Source organism: Acanthochromis polyacanthus, chromosome 16, assembly GCF_021347895.1.
Source record: "Acanthochromis polyacanthus isolate Apoly-LR-REF ecotype Palm Island chromosome 16, KAUST_Apoly_ChrSc, whole genome shotgun sequence".
In the NCBI taxonomy this organism is placed as follows: Eukaryota; Metazoa; Chordata; class Actinopteri; family Pomacentridae; genus Acanthochromis; species Acanthochromis polyacanthus.
In genome coordinates this window covers 32,643,009-32,662,501 of record NC_067128.1, presented here as the reverse complement: position 1 = coordinate 32,662,501, position 19,493 = coordinate 32,643,009, and the positions used below count along the sequence as shown (strand labels likewise).

The following is a 19,493-nucleotide window of genomic DNA, read 5'->3' as shown; positions in this document are numbered from 1 at the left end:
ATAGGAGGGAGCACAAAATGAAGAAAAAAACCTCTTCAGAAATGAACACGTACACTACAGGCCAAACGTTTGAAAGCAAGATCAAATGTGTAGGAAAAATGATCAGAGTTTCATTGGTATACTTTGCAATAAAATAAACATGATTTTTATATCAAGGGTGACTCATCAGAACAGATATTTACTATAATTATCAGGTATTTGTATCTGTACTCTTGTTTCTTTACTCATCTGTTTCTTTCTAGACATTTCTATGGACACAGTTGAGAATTATTGGGATTTTTGTATGTAAACTCTCAAAAACCAAAGACCTAAAGTGAATAATGCAAACTCTAACTTGCTTTTTTTTTTTTAAAACTTCTGCACTCAAGTAGTGACTCTTGTAAATCTTCTCAACCCTAAAATTAAGCCTTTCTCTTCTTTTGTTAACATTTATTCAGCAATCGTCTAGTAACACGAAAGGTAAATGGAGGATAATGGTGCATATCATGGAAAGAAAAGTGTCATCATGCAGTAAATACATCCCAAAATCCACAGAATTCATGCCGTTTTTCAAGAAAGGCACTGAGAACAGAAATTTGAATTTGTTTCCAAACTCTTGGCCTGTAGTGTAAACCCAAATCAAACACTAAAATGCATTTTTTTTAATATAGTTTTGCCCATTTAGACTACTGATTGCTTTATATTGCCATCAAACATTTACAGTGCAACTTTAGGAACTAGCTGACATTTATAAGTAACGGGACGCAGCATTATTAACAGTATGTGATGAACACACATCTCAGTTGTTAAAAATTAATAATACAGTGAGCGATTTAAAATTTTTATAAAGCTCTTATTCAGTATCTTTCATCTGGAAACAAGTGGAACAAACCAAATGAGAGTTTTGGCCCAACAGAAAAGCATCTCACATGTGCTCTGGATACTCCTGAATTGACATCTGTGTCATGTGGCCGATTCAGCACGAAATTTTATGAATGGGAATTAAGGTTTCAACATTTAAACCTTCAAACTGGCCCAGCACAATGACAAGGCTTCAACAAACAGTTAATGCAATTTTCTCTGGACTCTCACACCAAGACACCAGAAGTCCTGTGTGACTCTGGCATCCAGTCCAGCCCTGCGTAATCTACAGACAGCTGTCAGACGGCTCTTGGCTCGCTGAGCAGACTCAGCTGGAGCAGGAAGAGAAAAAAAAGCTGTATGAAGTGGTGTTTCAGACAAACCTGGTTTCCCAGAACTCCTATGGAACAAGCGGTGGAAACCTCTTCCTCTCCGAACCACACCGAAGCGAGGTAAGAAGGGATGCCGAGGACAAAGACCGTGGCTACTGAGCAAACAAACTGGCCAAAGAAGGTGACTGAGAACATACTGGGATCAGCACTGCCAATTTTAATCCAGGCACCAATGCAGTTAAAGGCCGACCCAACGAGGATGACATCCCGGATGCCCCTGTTGTCCAGGAGCCAGAGGATGGGCAAAATGAGTGGGATGTAAGTGAGCAGGTAGATCATGCCCAACCAATCGATGGCCAGGGAGTCGATGTTGTAGAAGCGCATGAATATGTTGCTTATGATGCCGTACTGGAGCCACATGAAGGCATTGCTGGCTGAGACGGCGCTGAAGAGGAACAGCATGAGCCAGCGGCGGTGGTAGAGCTTGACCTCAGCCTCTGGCACCAACGTCGCACGGTCACCTGAAGACTCGACGTCCAGTCTGGACCCGGTGGAGACGGATCTGCCCAAAGGCCCTGGACTCCACTGCAGGGAAGCGAAGCCCGGAGCGTGTTTCTTTGCAGCCTTGGAGCCTGGCCATTTTTCAGCACTGAGTTCAGGATTTTCACGGCTGCCTTTCAGGGTATTGTTTTGCGGCATTGCGACTGTCCTGAAATGGGCCCCTGGGAAGCTCGAGGTGAGAGGTTTAAAGAGTTCGGAGCTGGTGTCTTGGCAGTTTGCAGTCCTGAGTGCAAACTGTTTGTTTTGTGCAGCTGGAGTTACTGTGGTATCCTCAGTCTCTCTGCTGCTCATCCCATGTGATGGCCTTAAGACTCCACGCTGCACGCCCACATATTTATCACCTTCGGTAGCATCATGTGACGGTAATGTCAGAAATCTTCCAATTCTCCCCAAAACCACTCCTACCAGCTCCGATATTTGGTTAACTGTCCAAGTAAGGTTAACCACAGACCAGAAAACCAGACAGTTGAACTTTAATTGAGCGTCTTGTGAAAGATAACTTATTTAAATGTGAGGAAATTTTGGGGGTTTTGTTATTAAGTGTTTGTTATTCTTCACCTTAAAGATAACACACTGAATGTTTGGTTCACTCACTTTGCATGCAAGCTGTTTGGCATACACTATCAATCTAAAGTTTGAAGACACCTTCTCATTCAATGCTTTTAATTTATTTGTATTATTTTCTACATTGGTGATTAAAACTGAAGGTTAATACATTTTTGTTTCTGTATTCTTTTATACAGTTTTGATGTCTCCAGTATTAATCTACAGTGTAAAAAAAAAATTAAATAAAAACCACTGGATGAGAAGGTGTGTCCAAACGTTTGACTGGGAGTGTATTGTGCAACAGACTTGAAGCTGTTAAGAAAGTTCTGTGTTTGTAATAAACTGCTAACTCAGCTTCTGCAGACACTGTGGATGAGAGGCCAATAATGCAGCAATAAAGCCACGTTGGCAAAGTGATGTCTTTCAGATATAAGGATGCGATATGATAAAAAAGGCAGTTTAGATGTAATAAAATGAGCTATAATACAATTAAACCGAGGTCTAATCTGTTTGTGAGTTGTTTGCCACATATTATTCTGAAACAAGTTGCAGAAAAGGAGCTGATTTGTTCCAGCCCACTGGCTCTGTGTGGGTGATGGAAATGCTCAAATTGGGAACTTTGAATTCACAAAAATTGCAATTTGAAAAGCCTCGGCCCATTACTTTGTTCTTATTTATCTTGTTTGTGCTCTCGGTTACAAATCTTCCAGCGCTAAACGATGACTTTCCTGTGACATTTACTTGGAGATGATGTTAAGGTGACTCAAGTGTTGTTTGTTCTTTAAGTGTTAACTCGGATTCTTGTGAGCTTTATACCCACAATGGTTGCTGCTGATCTTTGCACTCTCCTCTTGGCTGATCATGTGAATTTTAAAACGCCCTGCTGCTGCTAATTTATACAAATAGACACTGACAGTTTGTGTGTGTGTGGGAACGTAAAAGTTGATGTGAATCATAATGGGAGGAATTTGTGTAGTCGTACAAAAGTGGAGAAAATAAGTTTTGTGTGAAATTTCCAACACTGCTGCAGGTTAAGATGTAATAACCAGCCACATTTAACCCTTAGATGCATCAGTGGTGAGGCTGTTTTCTTGCAATATCTTCATAATAAAAGGTTTTTATCATTTCATTTTCCAGCTATTCCTCAGAAAACACGTTTTCAGTATCACAACATTTAAACTTTTAAGTTTCCTTTAATACTTTTAAATAAATTATAATATTTGTGTTACTCCCCCAACCTCTTTATCACTGATGGTATCACATAAGTAGCGACGCACAAACTTGAAGGGATGGAGAGCAGCAACAGCTGGAGGAAAAGAGTGGAAAAATGTCAACAAGACGGATGTTGACATTCTTCTGTTGCTGCTCCGTGTGATATTCTTCTCTTTCAGTCATAAAAATGTTCAAAATCAGTTATAAAGTGAAAAATAAACATATTTCAAACATGAAATCATTCTTGTGTTGACTAAAACATAATACAAATTATTATTCTTAACCAAAATAACAAAAAATGGTATAAAAACACATTGACTCTTATAGGGGTTGTTTTTGACCCACGTATAGAAGAGTGTAGGGTCCAATCACTCGTGCATCTAAAGGTTAAACACAACATCATTCTGAGGTATAGTTTATTTTACATTATTTCAGCTAATAAGGATATGAAATCAAGTGTCTTTTAGCCCGTTTTCTTGTGCCATGTCTCCATGACTGGTTCGGTTTTAGACAAATTTCAGGATTCTGTTCTTGGTTTTTCTACTTCACAATACATCAGTGAGGAAATATCAGATTCACACACACTAGACATGTGAAAGCTGCTCACAGCTGCAAAACGGAGCCCTGATATGATGGCATGGCTTTAATTTCTTTTTGCTCAGAGACACACTGTCCCGAACATGCTCCGTCTTGTCCAACCGTTTCTGTTAATTCATTTAGGACAGTCTAATCTGCACTACTCTGTTGAGTGATTTATCCAAGTTTGCACCATTCAAAAAACTTCTGCATGCATTTCTTTGCATCATATTTATCGTATTTGCAGTCTAATTGAATCTTTGAGCATCTGAGCACATATTTAAAATAGAGACTGATGACTGAAAAGTGTCTTTTGGGTCGTTTTTGATTTGAGAAGTTGCCTTTTCTTTCTCTCTTTCATTATAAAGTTCTCTATAAAGCGCTGTTTTTCTTGTAAATGCACGTCTCTCCTCGCACGACTTCCCACAGTGCACTGCTGCCGTTCGTCCTTCCTCATCCTCAGCCAGCAATGTTGTGACTGGGACGCAGAGGAGATGCACAGAGGTCAGCCTGAACGTGCGTAATGGCGCAAACGTGCCAAACAAACGTGGGAATGTCCTACTGATTAGTGTAGCTATGGAATATGGCCAAATCAGTGACCAAGTAGGTGAAGAGTTAATATGACCCACTTATCAGCCAGGAGGGAAGTCCCTGCATCACAGCCTACCTGATTCCCGAACACTCCGATGGAGCAGGCGGTGGACACCTCCTCCGAACCGAACCACACCGACGCGAGCTTGGAGGGCATCCCCAGGATGAAGACCTGCGCCAGGGAGCAGCAGAACTGTCCCAGGAAGGTGACGGGGAACAGGTTAGGTGCCGCGCTGACCACTTTGATCCACGTCCCGGCACAGTTGAGCGCGGTGCCGCAGAGCGCGATGACCCGGAGCCCCTTCTTGTCCAGCAGCCAGGTCACGGGCAGGATGAAGGGAATGTAGGTGAGCATGTAGATCATAGACATCCAGTCTATGGTGAAGGCTTCCACGCCGTAGAACTTCATGAAGATGTTGCTGACGATGCCGTACTGTATCCACTGGTAGGAGTTGGACAGTGAGTACGTGCTGAACAGGAGAACCATCATCCAGCGCCGTTTGTACAGCCGGGTGGGTTGCAGCACTTCGTAGCCGTCCTGCTGGCTCTCATCTCCGGGCAGCTTCGCCGCGTCCCCCGCCTCCATGTGGACATGGTTCTCCAAGTCCTCGTTCGGTTTGGTGTCTCCCAAAGCTTGTTTCTCGCTCATATTCATCAAATCTTCCCAATAAACACATGGGGCAGAAGCTTCACACTCAGCTACTTTAGTTTAAACCCCTGAAACTTCACAGAGGAACTTTCAGCGCTTCTCCAAAGTGTTGCGTAAAAAGACGGACCGGCCTATAACGGTTTGTTTTACGAAAAAGAAAAAAAGAGGAGAGGCTTAGTTGAAACGTTATGTGCCAAATCTCCAGTCTGTTTATCTGAAATAGTTAAACAAGAAACAACTTCCAGCTTGTGCGTCTCACTCGGGGTCCAATATTTCACTTCCTTCCCGGGTTGGAGAGAGTTCAGCAGCGAACACAGGGTTAAATAATTACAGTCACGGTTGATCTGATGAATGGAATTGCTTGTTTGAGATCTCAGAATGTCAAATAACACGTGTAGGAGCGCCGGCGGTGACCCTCCAACCCGGACCTACAAAGCGTTTTGGGATCTTGGAACAAGTCGGTCAACTCTGGCTCAAGGGCGGAGTTTCACGGACTGTTGTTTGTGGTTTCAGAACAGATCGTTAAACTCCACATATCTGATACGGATCTAGTGCGTAACGGCCGTTAATGTGCGGGATCTCCCCCTCTGCTCTATTTTTAGTGCGTCAATTAAAAAAATCCAACCACATAATCGCGTGATTACTTCCCAGTGTGACAACAGCGCAGAGTCCAGGTCGTGTATGTGGATCCCTAACAGTGGGTAAGAGGTGACAGGGAAGTCTCAGCAGCGTCGAAGGACTAATATTAACTCAGTCACAAAGGGAAGTTGACAAATGATTACTTTTCAGATTTTTTGGAGCAGCTACTGCAGCTTCAGGTCTCCTGCTGTTGAACAGTGCCATCTAGAGACTCCCTCCAGAGAGAAGGAAAACATCAGGGGAGGTTTGTCACATGTTCCTGTTATCGCACCACTGCAGACCTCACACGACCTCTAAAGCCAGACAAAACTCAAGTTATTGTGTTTTAGGCGCCTCAGGAACATATAATCCAACCAGATAGTTGCTCTTTGCCTTGACTTCTGGTTCTACTCTTTGGAACCTTGGAGTTATTTTCAACCAGAGCGTGTCCTTTAAATCACACAAACAGTGAGTGTCATGGACGGGATTCTTTCTGTGCATTCTGTTTTAACTCCTTGTTATCAAGCTGCCTCAATAACTGCCTCAAAGCTGATCCAAGATGCTGCAGCTAGAGTTCTGACAGGAACACATAAGACAGATCACATTAGCTTCTCCTCATTGGCTCCGTGTCAAATCCAGAATCAAATTTAAAATCCCACGTCTCAAATACAAAACTCTGAATCCATCGTATCTTAAAGACCTCATTAGAACATATTATCCCAAGAGAGCACTTTGCTCTCAGACTGTAAGTTCATTATTTGACCAAGGAATGCTGGCAGAGTTATGGGATGATTCACGTTTGTTTGTCCGTCCGTCTGTCCGTCTGTCTGTTAGCAGCATTACTCAATTTAGATTTAGATGAAATTTTCAGGGAAGGTCAGAAATGGCACAAGGACCAAATGATTAGATTTTAGCAGTGATGCGGCTTATAGTCTGGATCCACAGATTTGTTTAAGATTTCTGTGTCATTATGAGATAGCGGCACAGCATTCCTGTAACCATGACAACAAGTGAACACTACATCAGCTGCCTTTGTGATCCTACTACAAATACTTATCAAGACTTATCCATCAGAAATGATACAAGGAACAACTGATTAAATTATGGGGGGTTTTATGAGCCCCATCATTTCCAACCATCTGCTACATATTCAGGTCACACAATTCAGTATCCATAAATAACGTACACATGCATGACACACGCCTGTGTTCAGTGCAAGGTCATTTTGTTTGTGGGTACATCTATGTTAAATGGACACATTCTATGTTGCCGTGATTTCTGATCATCAATAACTAATGAACAAACAAATGCTGCATTTCTGACAATGTCATATGGGGGAATGAGCAGCCTTGGTGGAGTACTGCGCTGTCTTCTTGTTTGTGGCTTGTAAAGTTTTTAAAAATAGAGAGGGGGGCAGATCCTTCAGACTTTTTTGTTGTAGAATCAGCTCCTAGTTTGGGTTCAGTAGACAGACACTTTTTCTACTTTTATGATTAGGTTTAAACATATGACCCTAAATCCCCTCTTAGTCATGCTACGATACACTAAACACCTCTCCTTTTCATATTTTTATATTCCACCATTACAGATCACCAACTTTGTGCCATTTCTCTCCTGTAGTTTGTTTAGTTTGAGGTTTCACATTAGCTTCTCCTCACTGGTAAATCCAGAATCAAATTTAAAATCCTTCTCCCCACATACTAAACTCCTAAAGACCAAGAGCTGTCGTATCTTGAAGACCTTATTGAACCATATTATCCCAACAGAGCACTTTGCTCTCAGACTGTAGGTTTATTTGTGGTTTCTATAGACACCAGACCCTTCACTTATCAGGCTTTTCTGTTGTGGAATCATCTCCTAGTTTGGGTTCAGTAGACAGACATCTTCCCTACTTTTAAGATTAGGTTTAGACTACCTAAGATGACCCTGAACTCTCCATATTTTTATACGCCACCATTGCATGTCACCAGCTTTGTGTCTTCTCTCTCCTGTTGTTTGAGTATTTCTTTCCCTCTGCAGGTATATTTGATCTGCAGTTACCAACTTCACCAGCCTCCCCAGTGTTTTTTGTTCTCTTGATTGTTTGTTACTCTACTCTCTCACCTCTTTTACCCTCAGCCCGACCATGCGACACAGACCTGCCTGAGCCTGGTTCTGCTGGAGGTTTTTGTAAACTCTTATTTTCCAATGATGCATGTTGTGAATTGGGCGGCGATTTATAAATAAGCAGAATTGTACCGAAAAGTACCACATGAATGCACAAATAACAACCCCCTCCAGGTCACAAATGATCATCCAAAAGGCATCACATTTAATAAATATATCTGCTGGTTCTCCTCACACATCGGCTCCGTCACCAGTACACAAGTCAAGACCTCGATTCTTCTTCACTGCCACTCATTTTTTTCTTATTTGGTTCTTCTGAGCCTTGTTTTTGTTGCTGTTGTTGTTGTTGTTCTAGGATCTTGACTTTACATTCTCTTTGTCCACAATCAAATCTGTCAAAAGCTCCTGAGCATTTTCAATCGACACAGTAAAACACATTAAAAACACGTGAAACACAAAAAACATGACAGGATGACAAAGGTGCTCTAAAATAAGCCATTTACAAAAATATCGCCTGAGTCTCCTGGACGTACACTAGGTTTGTCTCCCAATGTAAACATGGACTGGTTGACAGTTCTACTCATCAAAAGCCATTTAACATGATATTTATCAGAAAAAAAAAAGCGAACGGATGAGCAGAAAGCTAAATAAATAGTTTCGAACACCGCACAGTTACATGTGGGCTCTCATTGTTTTGGCGGACATGGCGGCCTGTCGCCTGGGTCGGGTTTCTCTTTTTTAAAACAATGATCAGCATTTAAAAGACACATCTCCAGTCAGTCTCTCTCTCCATTGAGGTCAGTCGTCTGTTTTTTCGCAGCACGTCTTCAGTAGTCAGTCGGGTCAGTGCTGGTAGTGTGGGACAGCGATGTGCTGGTGGTGGTAGCTGCTGTGGTGGGGAGGGTACAGGAGGTCGGTGGTCTGAGGGGCCAGGCCGGTGCACAGGGGCTCGTGGCTGCTCAGCACTGAGGACAGATACTTGGCCTCCTCCGTCAGCTGCTTCACCTCCTTCCTCAGGGCGGCGTTCTCCTTCTCCAGGTTCTCGCTCTCCTGGAAACACGCAAAGACAGCAGAGATTTAATTAATTAAGTAGAGTAACATTTATCGCACCACCAGACACAAGAACGGCTTCGTCCGCGCTTCCATGACCCTAACAAACGACTGAGCCATTCCTCTACACCTGTACAACACACCAATGTATAACTGCTGTTCAAAAGTTTGGAGTCACCCAGGCAATCTCATGTTTTCCTCGAAAACTCACACTTTTATTCATGTGCTAACATAACTGCACAAGGGTTTTCTAATCATCAATGAGCCTTTCATCACCGTTAGCTAACACAATGTAGCATTAGAACACAGGAGTGATGGTTGCTGGAAATGTTCCTCTGTACCCCTATGGAGATATTCCATTAAAAATTTCCAGCTAGAACAGTCATTTACCACATTACCAATGCCTCGACTGGATTTATGATTCATTTAATGTTAGCTTCATTGAAAAAAGCTGCTTTTCTTTCAATAATAAGGACAAATACGCTGATGCTTCATCTTACTCCTGTTTGGATATGTTGGGTTATTATTTTATGTTTTGTTTTGTTATGTTTGTTTTGTTTTATATTGTTTAAGAAAACTTAAGTCATTGCAAAAGTAAAAAAGAAATAATATAGATAAAAATAAATACACGAATAAGAATGCACCAAGTAAGAAAGAATAAATATTTTAAAAATAACAATAAAAGTCTGCAAATTTAACCCCCTTAACATCCTGAACACTCCCCTGATAAGTTAAAACACATTGTCACTCTTTTCTTTACTAAAGCAGAAGTGCATGATCACTATTATATTTGCTAAAGGTGTAAATATTATTAGTGTAGCTAGAGATAATACTTGTACACCCCCTGTCAAAAGTTTTAGGACGCTTTCTCATTCATTTGAATGAGAAAGCGTCCTAAACCTTTTGACAGGAGGTGCATATCCTTGGAAAGCACCAGCAATGTGCAGAAAGTACCTTTAACCCAACAGTTATTTTAAATGTTATCCCATGTTACATTTATTTCTCATTATTTACCAGAAAAATCCCTACATTATTTACACATATTTTTTCTGTTTTCTTAAATTACAAGCAACTTTACATAGAAAGACATCAATTATCTGTATCCAGTAAATAAATTTGCAGCTCTTTACAGAGATCAATTCAACGTTTTCCTCTTATTTTTAAGGTAAATCCTATTTTTTCTGTTTCCTGTTTCTTCTACATTCAGACTCTGTAATTCTGGACTCATATTAAGCTCACTTTTTTCCGTTTTAATCCAACATAATTCATTGATTTCTGTTCTCACACCACACCTCTGCACCTCCACATGCCCTGCAGTGGCAGTTGAGCAGCTTTTTGGGTGGAACGTTGGTTTAGTTGTTGTCAAGCAGGTCTGTTTAACCACACCTTGGAGGAAAGTGAGGATAAAAGACCCGTGACATTTTGCACAATCGTGGGTTTGCAGAGGATGACTCCTTTATGACGGGGTTTTCCTGCACAGAGAAGTGTTTTTAAGTGCCCACCCCCAGCGACATAATGAGAAGAATTGAGAATTTTTAAGACAAAGATCCAGTTTTGTTAACTGAAGCTCCATTTAGTTGAGCATAATAGATATTTTTCGTTTATCAAATGCCCAAAAATAACAGGGAAAGGCATCGATTTCCGTCAGATAACTTAACTTACTGCACATGTGCCTGATCTTACTGTTGCATGTAGCGATAGGCAGGTAAAACCCTATTAGACATTCATGATTTATTTGTGCTATATTGTTATTTTTATAGTTACGAAGCAATCTGTGCAATACAGATAATTGTTTGTGCAATATTAGTGCTTCTTTTAGTGCCTGCATGTATGAAAGAATCTGTGCAAAACCACTGATACGCATCATACTGGTATTTCTAGAATTTATGTTTTTTATTTTTGCCCTGATATTCCTTAAATCTGGGGTGTCAAACATGTGGCCTGCGGGCCAAAAGTGGCCCTCCAGAGGGTCCAATCTGGCCCACCAGATGACTTTGTAAAGTGTAAAAATTACAGAAAAGACATCAATTGCACACTGTAAATTTGTAGTTTTAAATTAAAAATAATTTGTAGACCATGACAGGTTGCTTTGATCATAAATTAAAATACTACATTGCTCGTTGTTTATTTGTCATTTTGCCTCATTTCTGTAATATTTTGTCTCATTTTTGTCATATTTTGTCTCATTTTTGTCTTGTTTTTGTAATATTTTGTCTCATTTTTGTCATTTTTGTCTTGTTTTTGTTGCTTTTTTTCTGACTTTTGTTGCTCGTCTCATGTTTTTGTCGTTTTGCATTTCCTTTTTGTCTTGCTTGTGGTATTTGTCCAGTTTTGTCATTTTTTTCTTGTTTCTGTCTTTTTTTTATCCTGTTTGTGTCATTTGTGTAATTTATTGTCTCATTTTTGTTGCTTGTACATTTTTTTGTCGGTTGTAACTTTTTGTCTCTTTTTTGTTTTGTTTTATGTCGTTTGTGTCTTTTTTGTCATTTTGTGTCTCATTATTTCAATATCTTGTGTTATTTTTGTTGTTTGTCATTTTGTTTCTCCTTTTTGGTCTCCTTTTTGTTATTTTTGTCACATTTTGTCTCATTTTTGTCGTTTGTCCCTTTTTTTTGTCGCTTTGTAACTTTTTTATCCAATTTTTTGTCTCGTTTTTTTTTCGTTTTTTGTTGTTTCTCTCATTTTTTGTCATTTTGTGTCTCATTTTTGCAATATTTTGTCTTCTTTTTGTTGTTTTTTGTCCTTTTTTGTGTGATTTTTGTCATTTTGATCCTGAAGTAAAATACTTTATCACTCAGTTCCAGGTACCTGTGACTGAATGTTTTGTTCCTTTGTAGACACTCTGTGATCCGGAAGTTGTAATGTGTAAATGATAAACTGAGGCATAATATTGTTGAAATTTCACTTATTTTTCTTAAGTATTTTCAACTTTTTCATAATGGTTTGTTAAGTAGATAGTTCGTTTAATGTGAATATTTTCAGAATGTACTTTTTGCACTAAAACAAAGAAAAAACGAGCAGTAATGGTTATTTGTAGGGTTATTATGCTGTGGTTTTACTGGTCACTTGAGACCAAATTGGGCTGAATGTTTCTCCTGGACTAAAGTGAGTTTGACACCTCTGCCTTAAATGTTTGCACTGCACCATGCTGCTGCAAATTTCCCCACTGTGGCATTAATAAATCTTAAGATCTAACTTACCCTGGGATTACCTGTAATATCTCTGGTGATTTCCTGACTTTTTGCTCTAGTCGTCATGTGGTCAGGCTTTAAATTTAGGGCTTTTCCACTTGCGTGTTTGATGCTACGTTGGCGAGCTGAAAGGTCAGTTAAAGCAGCTGATGTGGTGAACCGGCTACACACAGTTACCTTTGCACCTTTTTGCCCTTATCTCACGGTGCTGCTGTTGTGGCACACAGAGTCAGAGAGCTGATGACGTTTTTCCAAATTAATGACATTTTCCATTCATTTCCGTAGGTGTGTGCGTCATCACGTAGATAGGTGATCTGTGGCGCCATCGTGCCTGCTGCTTTCAACAGCTTAATATTCAGATTAGCAGTGAGCAACAGGCTGAAGTGGTTGGTAATTGTTGGGATGGACAATTTATTTCACACAAGTCCCTGCAAGTCAGTGTTTATATTGCAGAAAAAGGACGATTAGATTGGTCATGCTATGCTCTGAAAAATGATTGGGCTTCAAAAGAAACAGTTTGCATCAATTTTAATATTTTTTTTTTAGTTTTGACAACTTATAATGAAAACACCAATGGACTACATTGAATTTGCAGAATTAGTCTTTTCGGTGCAATTGAAGTTATCGTCCAATTGCAATTTGCTTAATATCTGGTTCCTTTACACTAGTTTTCAGGTTGATTACTCATAACTATAAGGTTTTTCATGTACTTAATTGTCATTAATATGAATACCAGTTTTAAAGTAGGCAAATTTTGAAAATGAAATGTTGATTAGGTGGTGAATGGACTTAAAATCCTAATGTCAAGGTGAAGAAAATTGAAGTTATTAAGTCATTTTTAAAAATTTAGCTCAACTTAGATTTAGCTTTAAATCAACTAATGCAGAAATTTGAGTTTAAATTGCACACAATATTAAGTTGATGCAATTATCAACTTTATTATGTCAACGCAACCTGTCAAAATGATGTTTGCAACTTAAACTGTTTATCTACACTACCAGTCAAAAGTTTGGACACACTTTCTCATTCATTTGAATGAGAAAGTATCTCCAAACTTTTGACAGGTAGCGTATATTAGTAAAATAGATTTTTGCTTTTTTTTAAAATCTTGCAACCTTGCTTTTATTAACTGATGAGAAGAGGTTCTTTGAATTACTTTTTTAGAAAAATAAATGCTGGAAAAATAAGTGTTTTTAAGTAATTTGGCTAAAACGTGCTCAAACACTGGCAGGCTGCAGTTATTTTTGCCTAAAAGTCCCCTATAATAAGCAGGCCAATAAAAGTTGATTGTTTTCACTGTAATAAAGGACCGTATGTTTCTTTCCAAACTGAAATAAATGAATACTTTGGCTGCTTATGAGGCCTTTCTTTGTTTAAATTATTAAAAAAAAAGTGTTGCCAAACTTCAAAAAAGTGCAAAAACATTGTCATTGTCCTCAAGCATGGACTGATTCATTTTTAATAGAAACTGTCTGCAGCTCACTGCAGCAGCATGACGGTCTGAAAAGCTGCGTTTTAACATTTCAGGTGCAACATTTTCCAAAACAAGTCGAGGCGAAGCGTCTTTCTTGCTTATCGAAAGCTCTAAGATACTACAAGTAGAGCAAACCGTACGTCAGTGCTCGAGTTTTTTCGCGTTTGTGTGGGAATAGTAGGGCAGAAATCTTCCACTTGGTTAATGAAAAGGTCATCTCACCGTGGCCAACAGATTACACCGCCGGGTCCTTACTGTCACACAGCCTTTGGGCAAACCCCTATACTTGCGTCACTTAGCCAAATACAGCCCACTGCTAACTGCGCTTTACAAGAAGTGACTGCCTTTTTCTCCCCTGCTGCCCACGACGTACAACACTCAAGCTCATTTACACAGAAGCAAAAAAAAAAAAAATACTACTGAAGAAACAGGAAACACGCCACGCTGTCATAGAGAGGGAAAATTCACCTTCCTGTTTATCTAGCGAGACGATGAAAGCAAAACCACAGTAAGTGTTCTGTGGTCCCCGGGTGTTCTCTGTCACTCTGGCAGCGTTTAAAGAGACCGATAATATGCAGCACATTTCACTGGAAGGATCCGCACGCATTCACATCAGTTGGATCTACTACTGCCTACGGTGTGGCCTCTTTTAATGTGAAAATCTCCGCAGCTCATCTGATAAAGTTCACAGAAACACCAAAACCTTCTTTTCTTGAACGAGGAAGTCACATGGGTGCGTGGAAGCGTGGTCAGCGTGTTGAAATAGCAGGTAGATTTACTGGAAGGACTGTACACTATTAATACCGAGGTGCATCTCTTCTGCAACTATCACAGAAAACGAGCTCAGATTAAGACAACAAAGAGCGAAGAGGCGAGTCCGAACACACTCCCATCCTTACACTCGCCGATGCAATCCCTGGCGCTGGATTGTGTTGCAAAAAAGGGAGTGATTTGCCCACACGTGCTAATTTATTCCTTAAGCCTCTGCAAACACAGAGCAGCGTCCAAGTGTGCAGCACCAACAGAAGCCATGACACATCGCCACATGGTCAGGTAGCATTCTGTAAATACAGTAGCATGCAGCGCTGCAAGGCTTCACGCACACTTAGGCTGTTGCAGTGAGTTCATGGTGATAAACTGATCAGATCTGGGCCTTAAATCTGCACAAACATTCATTCTAGTCAGTAAATCTTCCTCTAGTCTACCCTCATCTGATTAGCATGGAAGCAGCGTGCTCTCTACAAATGGTCCCTCTTGTTTTTTTGTTGGCTGTGCTGCTTTTGAATGCGGTGTGTTTTGTTGCAGAGAAGTGTGTCCTCACCAAGTGAAGGCTGTCGGCTTTCTGGGTTTGTCTCATCCTGCTCTTCTGAGCGGCGATCCGGTTCTTCTCCCGCCGCATCACCTTCTTTACATCGTCTGAGGAGCTCTGGCAAAAAGGCGAAGACCCACAGTTAGTGCAAACCCAAACCAAAGTGGCGCTAACGGCTCGCAGAGAGTCAATTTGCAAGAAGCCTGGTGATTGCTTTGAAGTTCGTGTCAGCGGTTGTCGCTGGCGGGATCATGCGTCAAAATGGAAGCGTTATCTCTCTTAATGACAGTTTGACAGAAGATGAGCTTCACTTTGCTGCTAACGTGAAGGGCTGGGTCGGGGAGTGGCTGAATCATCGGTTAGGTACAACACACACCCTGTTTCATGTCCTCAACGCACGATTTTCTTGGTATCACAATAACTAATCCCAATGCTGAGTCAGTTGTGCATCAAACAGATGACAAATGAATTATCTAACGTCTTCTGCATGCATTACTGGCTGAAAAACCCCAAAACAGCAGCTGTTGCAGATGGAATTAACTGAATTTACGCCATCACAGCAAAGTTACATTCACGCCTTTAACACACACATATAGAACATATTGCCGGGCTGCTTTCCTTCCAGACTGCTTCTGCAGACAGAGCAGTGTGCTAGAAGCGGGCACACGTGAAACCAGTCGGCGTTTGAGGCTGCTGGGCGGCAACTCACATGCACAGAAATGTACAGTACACGCTGTATCCAACACACTGTCTGTTCCCGACAGCTCTCCAAATCATTCACAGTCGGCGGACTTGCAAAAAAACAACAACAAAGGATTCCCGCTACTTGGGCAAGTGATGAATCTTGCAATTCACAAAAGCCTACACTTGGAGCGAGTCATGGCTCCGGCCCATGTGTGCATGAGAAACACTCTGAGGAACTGTGAAAAGAGCCAACGAAGACAGGACGAGCGACGGCTTCTGCTGCCCACAAAGTGAGCACGAAACAGAGAAAGAGCTAGAAAGAGATTTAGGAGGAGGATGTTGCATTTAATTCACAAGCGTTGCACCTCCAAACGGGGTCCATGTGTGGACTGAAGCAAAGCAAAGTGGCTCCAAAGGTTGAGAACGAAAACTTACCGGTCTGCTTCCAGGTGATGGAGACTTGTAACTTGTGTCATTGCTGTCAGAGCCCTGAGCCATAGCCAACCGCGGCGACTGAAACTCTGTGTCTTTGTCCACTTCTGCTTTGTGTTTTTGAGTGTGTGTGCGGTGCGGTGTAAGAGTGTGTGTGTGAGAGAGAGAGAGCGAAAAGAAAGAGAGCGAGAGTCTCTGTAGCAGAACGAGTGCTGAGAAGAACTTGGCTCACCACTTAATGAGTAATGAGAGTCTTTCTTCCCTCTTTTCTTTCCCTTTCTGTCACTCCTCCTTCTCTTTCACTCTCTCTCTCTCTCTCTCTCTCTCTCTCTGACACACATCCACTGTGAGACTTGCTGTCTGTCTAATTAGCTCTATCTGATGTGGCTTCTGGTAAGAATCTGGGTAAGTTGCATTAGACTGGAAGTCACATGTCTGATGGAAAGTTGAAGCCCAGTAAGGTAATCTTGTAAACTCCAGAAAAATAACACAATTTCAATACATATCAGTGGATATTCACAGTTTCACACATTGCCTCGCATACACACACCTACATTTTTTTGGGGGGGAATGGCACGTGTGGTGACAGCGTAGTTAAAACTACTAATTGCTTTTTGTGTGTGTTTGTTTGCATTGTGGGTATTCCCTCTTCCTCTTTTTTTAGCTGCCGCGCACGACGCTGCGTTTCGACCTAATCCTCAAGAGACGGCACATCCCAAAAGCTCCACATGGATGACTGGGTTGTGACTATTTACGCTGGCCTCGTGGTGATTTCCAGATCTCTACCACGCTTTCATGCTTGCGACACGCCAGCTGCAAGTAGGTGAGCCGGCATCGAGGGCTGTTGGCGTTGAGAAATGCACAAGGGGCTCCCCAGAAACCCCTTCTCTTACAATTCCCTCACTGCCCTTTCCTCTAAATGACATGTCGAAGCACGGGGAATCTTTTAGAAAATGTACATTTTGAGGAAGGTGAAGTATTCCCTGAGATGCATACTGGAACTAAATGTAGTGATTGCATCTGCAGACCTTGAGTTTAACGCCAAATTAAAAACTCTGTCACGTGTGTCCTTGTTTGACTTGCATAATGCATCTAAATGCGGGCTGTGACGAATCCAAAGCTGCTGTGCCCTTTACTTATTAGTCCTTTTCTTGTTTGCCCCCATCACGAGATAGCATTTGGTGGTGCAAGAACAAGATTTTCTTGTGAGAAAAAAAAAAAAAAAGAATCAGGACTAAAACAGCTTTGCTTGGCAGAACAGTCCTCCCACACAAAAACATGTTCTACCATCGCAGGAATTTTGAAGAGCTTGGGCAAGGGCAGACATTTCTAATACTTGGCATTTAACGCTGTCCAAAAGAGTTGAGACTGTAAAAAGAAAAGAAAAGAGAGAACAAGGAGGAAAGCTGATTAGTCAAATTCTGCTTTGACAAAGACTGAGGCACAATGTCGTACGAATACAGAGCCGGGATCAAACAAAAACACGATTACAGCTACAGAGGAACCTTAAATGACCTAAAGGGGGCAAGAAGTGCCGCTCAGAAAATCCCAGAAAAATAACTGAACCATCATTTCAAAACGTGTAATGTGTTTTGTTATTTCTTTTCAATCAATTAGTGTTACAGTTGCACGTTTTTTTTTGCCGTCGTTTTCATCTCATTCAAGCTCTGAGAAGCAGCGAGAGGCTTCGTAGTGGCTTATCGACGGAGTTCAGACGTCCATCGTGAGTCAGATTTAGTAAAAACAACAGCTGAGAAGTGCACTTTTGGTGAATTCTAACTGCTGCTGTTCACACTCCTCTTCATCAGGTCTGGAAAAACCCTCACAGGGCCACTTATTTAGATAGCAAACCGAGATGCCCTCATCTGTGGTCTCTCTTCCTTGGAAATGCCTGTGGGAGGTTTCTAATAAGCACAGAATTATTGAAGAATCCTTTAGACGCTGATGACTGCAAAAATAACAGTACGCACATATTGCCAGTTAAATATTTACTTCAGAATAAAGGACATTTATGAGTCACTGCAGCAAATGTGTTAAGTTCAGTCTGTAAGAAAACACTGCCTTTATTTCACTTTTCTTGGCCCAGTCTTATAAAAGCATCACTTGCAAGCTATAATCAGAAGCATTAAGTAACATTTTGTTTATATGAAGTTTTATTAGCGAATCAGATAACAATAAATTTTTTTTTTTTTTACTTTAAACAGTAAAAGTATTCACCCGCCTGTGGAGGTTTTCTTTTAAATACAGCAGGGAATTATGGCCACTTTCATGTCAAAATGAAAACAGATTTCTACAAAGAAATAATGAATTAATTAGAAAATGTAAAATATGTGGCTCACCCCCTTCAAAGTGACTCACTGTATTTAACACAGGTGCAACCAGCTGGTGCAAGAAGTCGCACAATTACTGAAATCATAGTGCTGTGAATGCATGTTAGTGATTGTGGAGGGTTTCTACATCTGGAAAGTCCAGTCTTTGGTGAATCAGCACCCATTGCACCAAGAAGACAAAAGAACACTTCAAGCTACTCCATGAAAAGGTTATTAAAAAGCATAAATCAAGGGATGAATACAAGAAGAGTTTTCAAGTCACCAAATATTTCCTGGACAAGAGTTAAATCCCTATTTAGGAAATAGTGAGAGATGGCACGTATGTAAACTGGACATACTCAAAAACTGAGTGACTGTGCAAGTAAGAGACCAGTGAGGGAAGTCACCAAGACAACTGTGACTCCTCTGAAGGAGTTACAACACAGAGACCAGTGAAGGAGGCCACCAAGACAACTATGACTCCTCTGAAGGAGGCCACCAAGACAACTATGACTCCTCTGAAGGAGATACAAGCTTCAGTGGCTGAGATGGGAGAAACTGTTCATACAACAACTGTTCTTCACCAGTCAGAGCTTTACAGGAAAGTGGCAAAGATAAAGCCACTGTTGAAAAACCTCGTAAAACATATGGATGAGAGTTCACCAGAAGACATGTGAGAGACTCTTTGTTCTGTGTTCTGATGAGACAAAAAAATGAGTTTTTAGGGCACTAGACTAGACATGACATTTCGGAGATGCCAAATACTGCACATCATCACAAACACACAATCCCGCTGTGAAGCATGGTGGTGGCAGCATCATGATGTGAAGCATGGTGGTGGCAGCATCATGGCATGAAGCATGGTGGTAGCATCATGATGTGAAGCATGGTGGTGGCGGCATCATGATGTGAAGCATGGTGGTGGCGGCATCATGGCATGAAGCATGGTGGTGACAGCATCATGATGTGGACCATGGTGGTGACAGCATCATGATGTGGAGCAAGGTGGTGGC

At 41.1% G+C, this 19,493-nt stretch overlaps 2 protein-coding genes across 4 annotated transcripts in view; both read right to left on the bottom strand.

Annotated features, from left to right (window-relative positions):
* flvcr2b (FLVCR heme transporter 2b) overlaps positions 1 to 6,379 on the bottom strand; it is a 38,195-nt gene extending 31,816 nt beyond the window's left edge. The window contains exon 1 of one of the 3 annotated variants that reach the window (XM_022195895.2): positions 4,735 to 6,379. In XM_022195895.2, the coding sequence (XP_022051587.2) occupies positions 4,735 to 5,313 (579 nt within the window). In that variant the 5' untranslated portion in view covers positions 5,314 to 6,379. Of the gene's footprint in view, positions 1 to 1,223; positions 2,150 to 4,734 lie in introns of those variants that run through there. The other 2 variants (XM_022195894.2, XM_051960621.1) reach the window with 2 other exon arrangements.
* Positions 6,380 to 8,213: 1,834 nt separating this feature from the next.
* batf (basic leucine zipper transcription factor, ATF-like) lies at positions 8,214 to 16,603 on the bottom strand. The gene is made up of 3 exons (XM_022195896.2): positions 16,175 to 16,603; positions 15,068 to 15,172; positions 8,214 to 9,081 (listed from the first exon to the last, which is right to left on the bottom strand). Exons 1-3 carry the CDS (start codon positions 16,235 to 16,237, stop codon positions 8,875 to 8,877), a joined length of 375 nt encoding a protein of 124 aa, XP_022051588.1. The 5' UTR covers positions 16,238 to 16,603; the 3' UTR covers positions 8,214 to 8,874.
* Between the last annotated feature and the right edge of the window lie 2,890 nt (positions 16,604 to 19,493).

Bases quoted from the DNA above. Each gene is read 5' to 3' on its own strand.
- batf (XM_022195896.2), bottom strand. From the start codon at position 16,237: ATGGCTCAGGGCTCTGACAGCAATGACACAAGTTACAAGTCTCCATCA. The intron at 15,173-16,174 runs GTAAGTTTTCGT...CCTTTTTGCCAG, and splicing joins CATCACCTGGAAGCAGACCG to AGCTCCTCAGACGATGTAAA. The intron at 9,082-15,067 runs GTGAGGACACAC...GCGTGTTTCCAG, and splicing joins AAGCCGACAGCCTTCACTTG to GAGAGCGAGAACCTGGAGAA.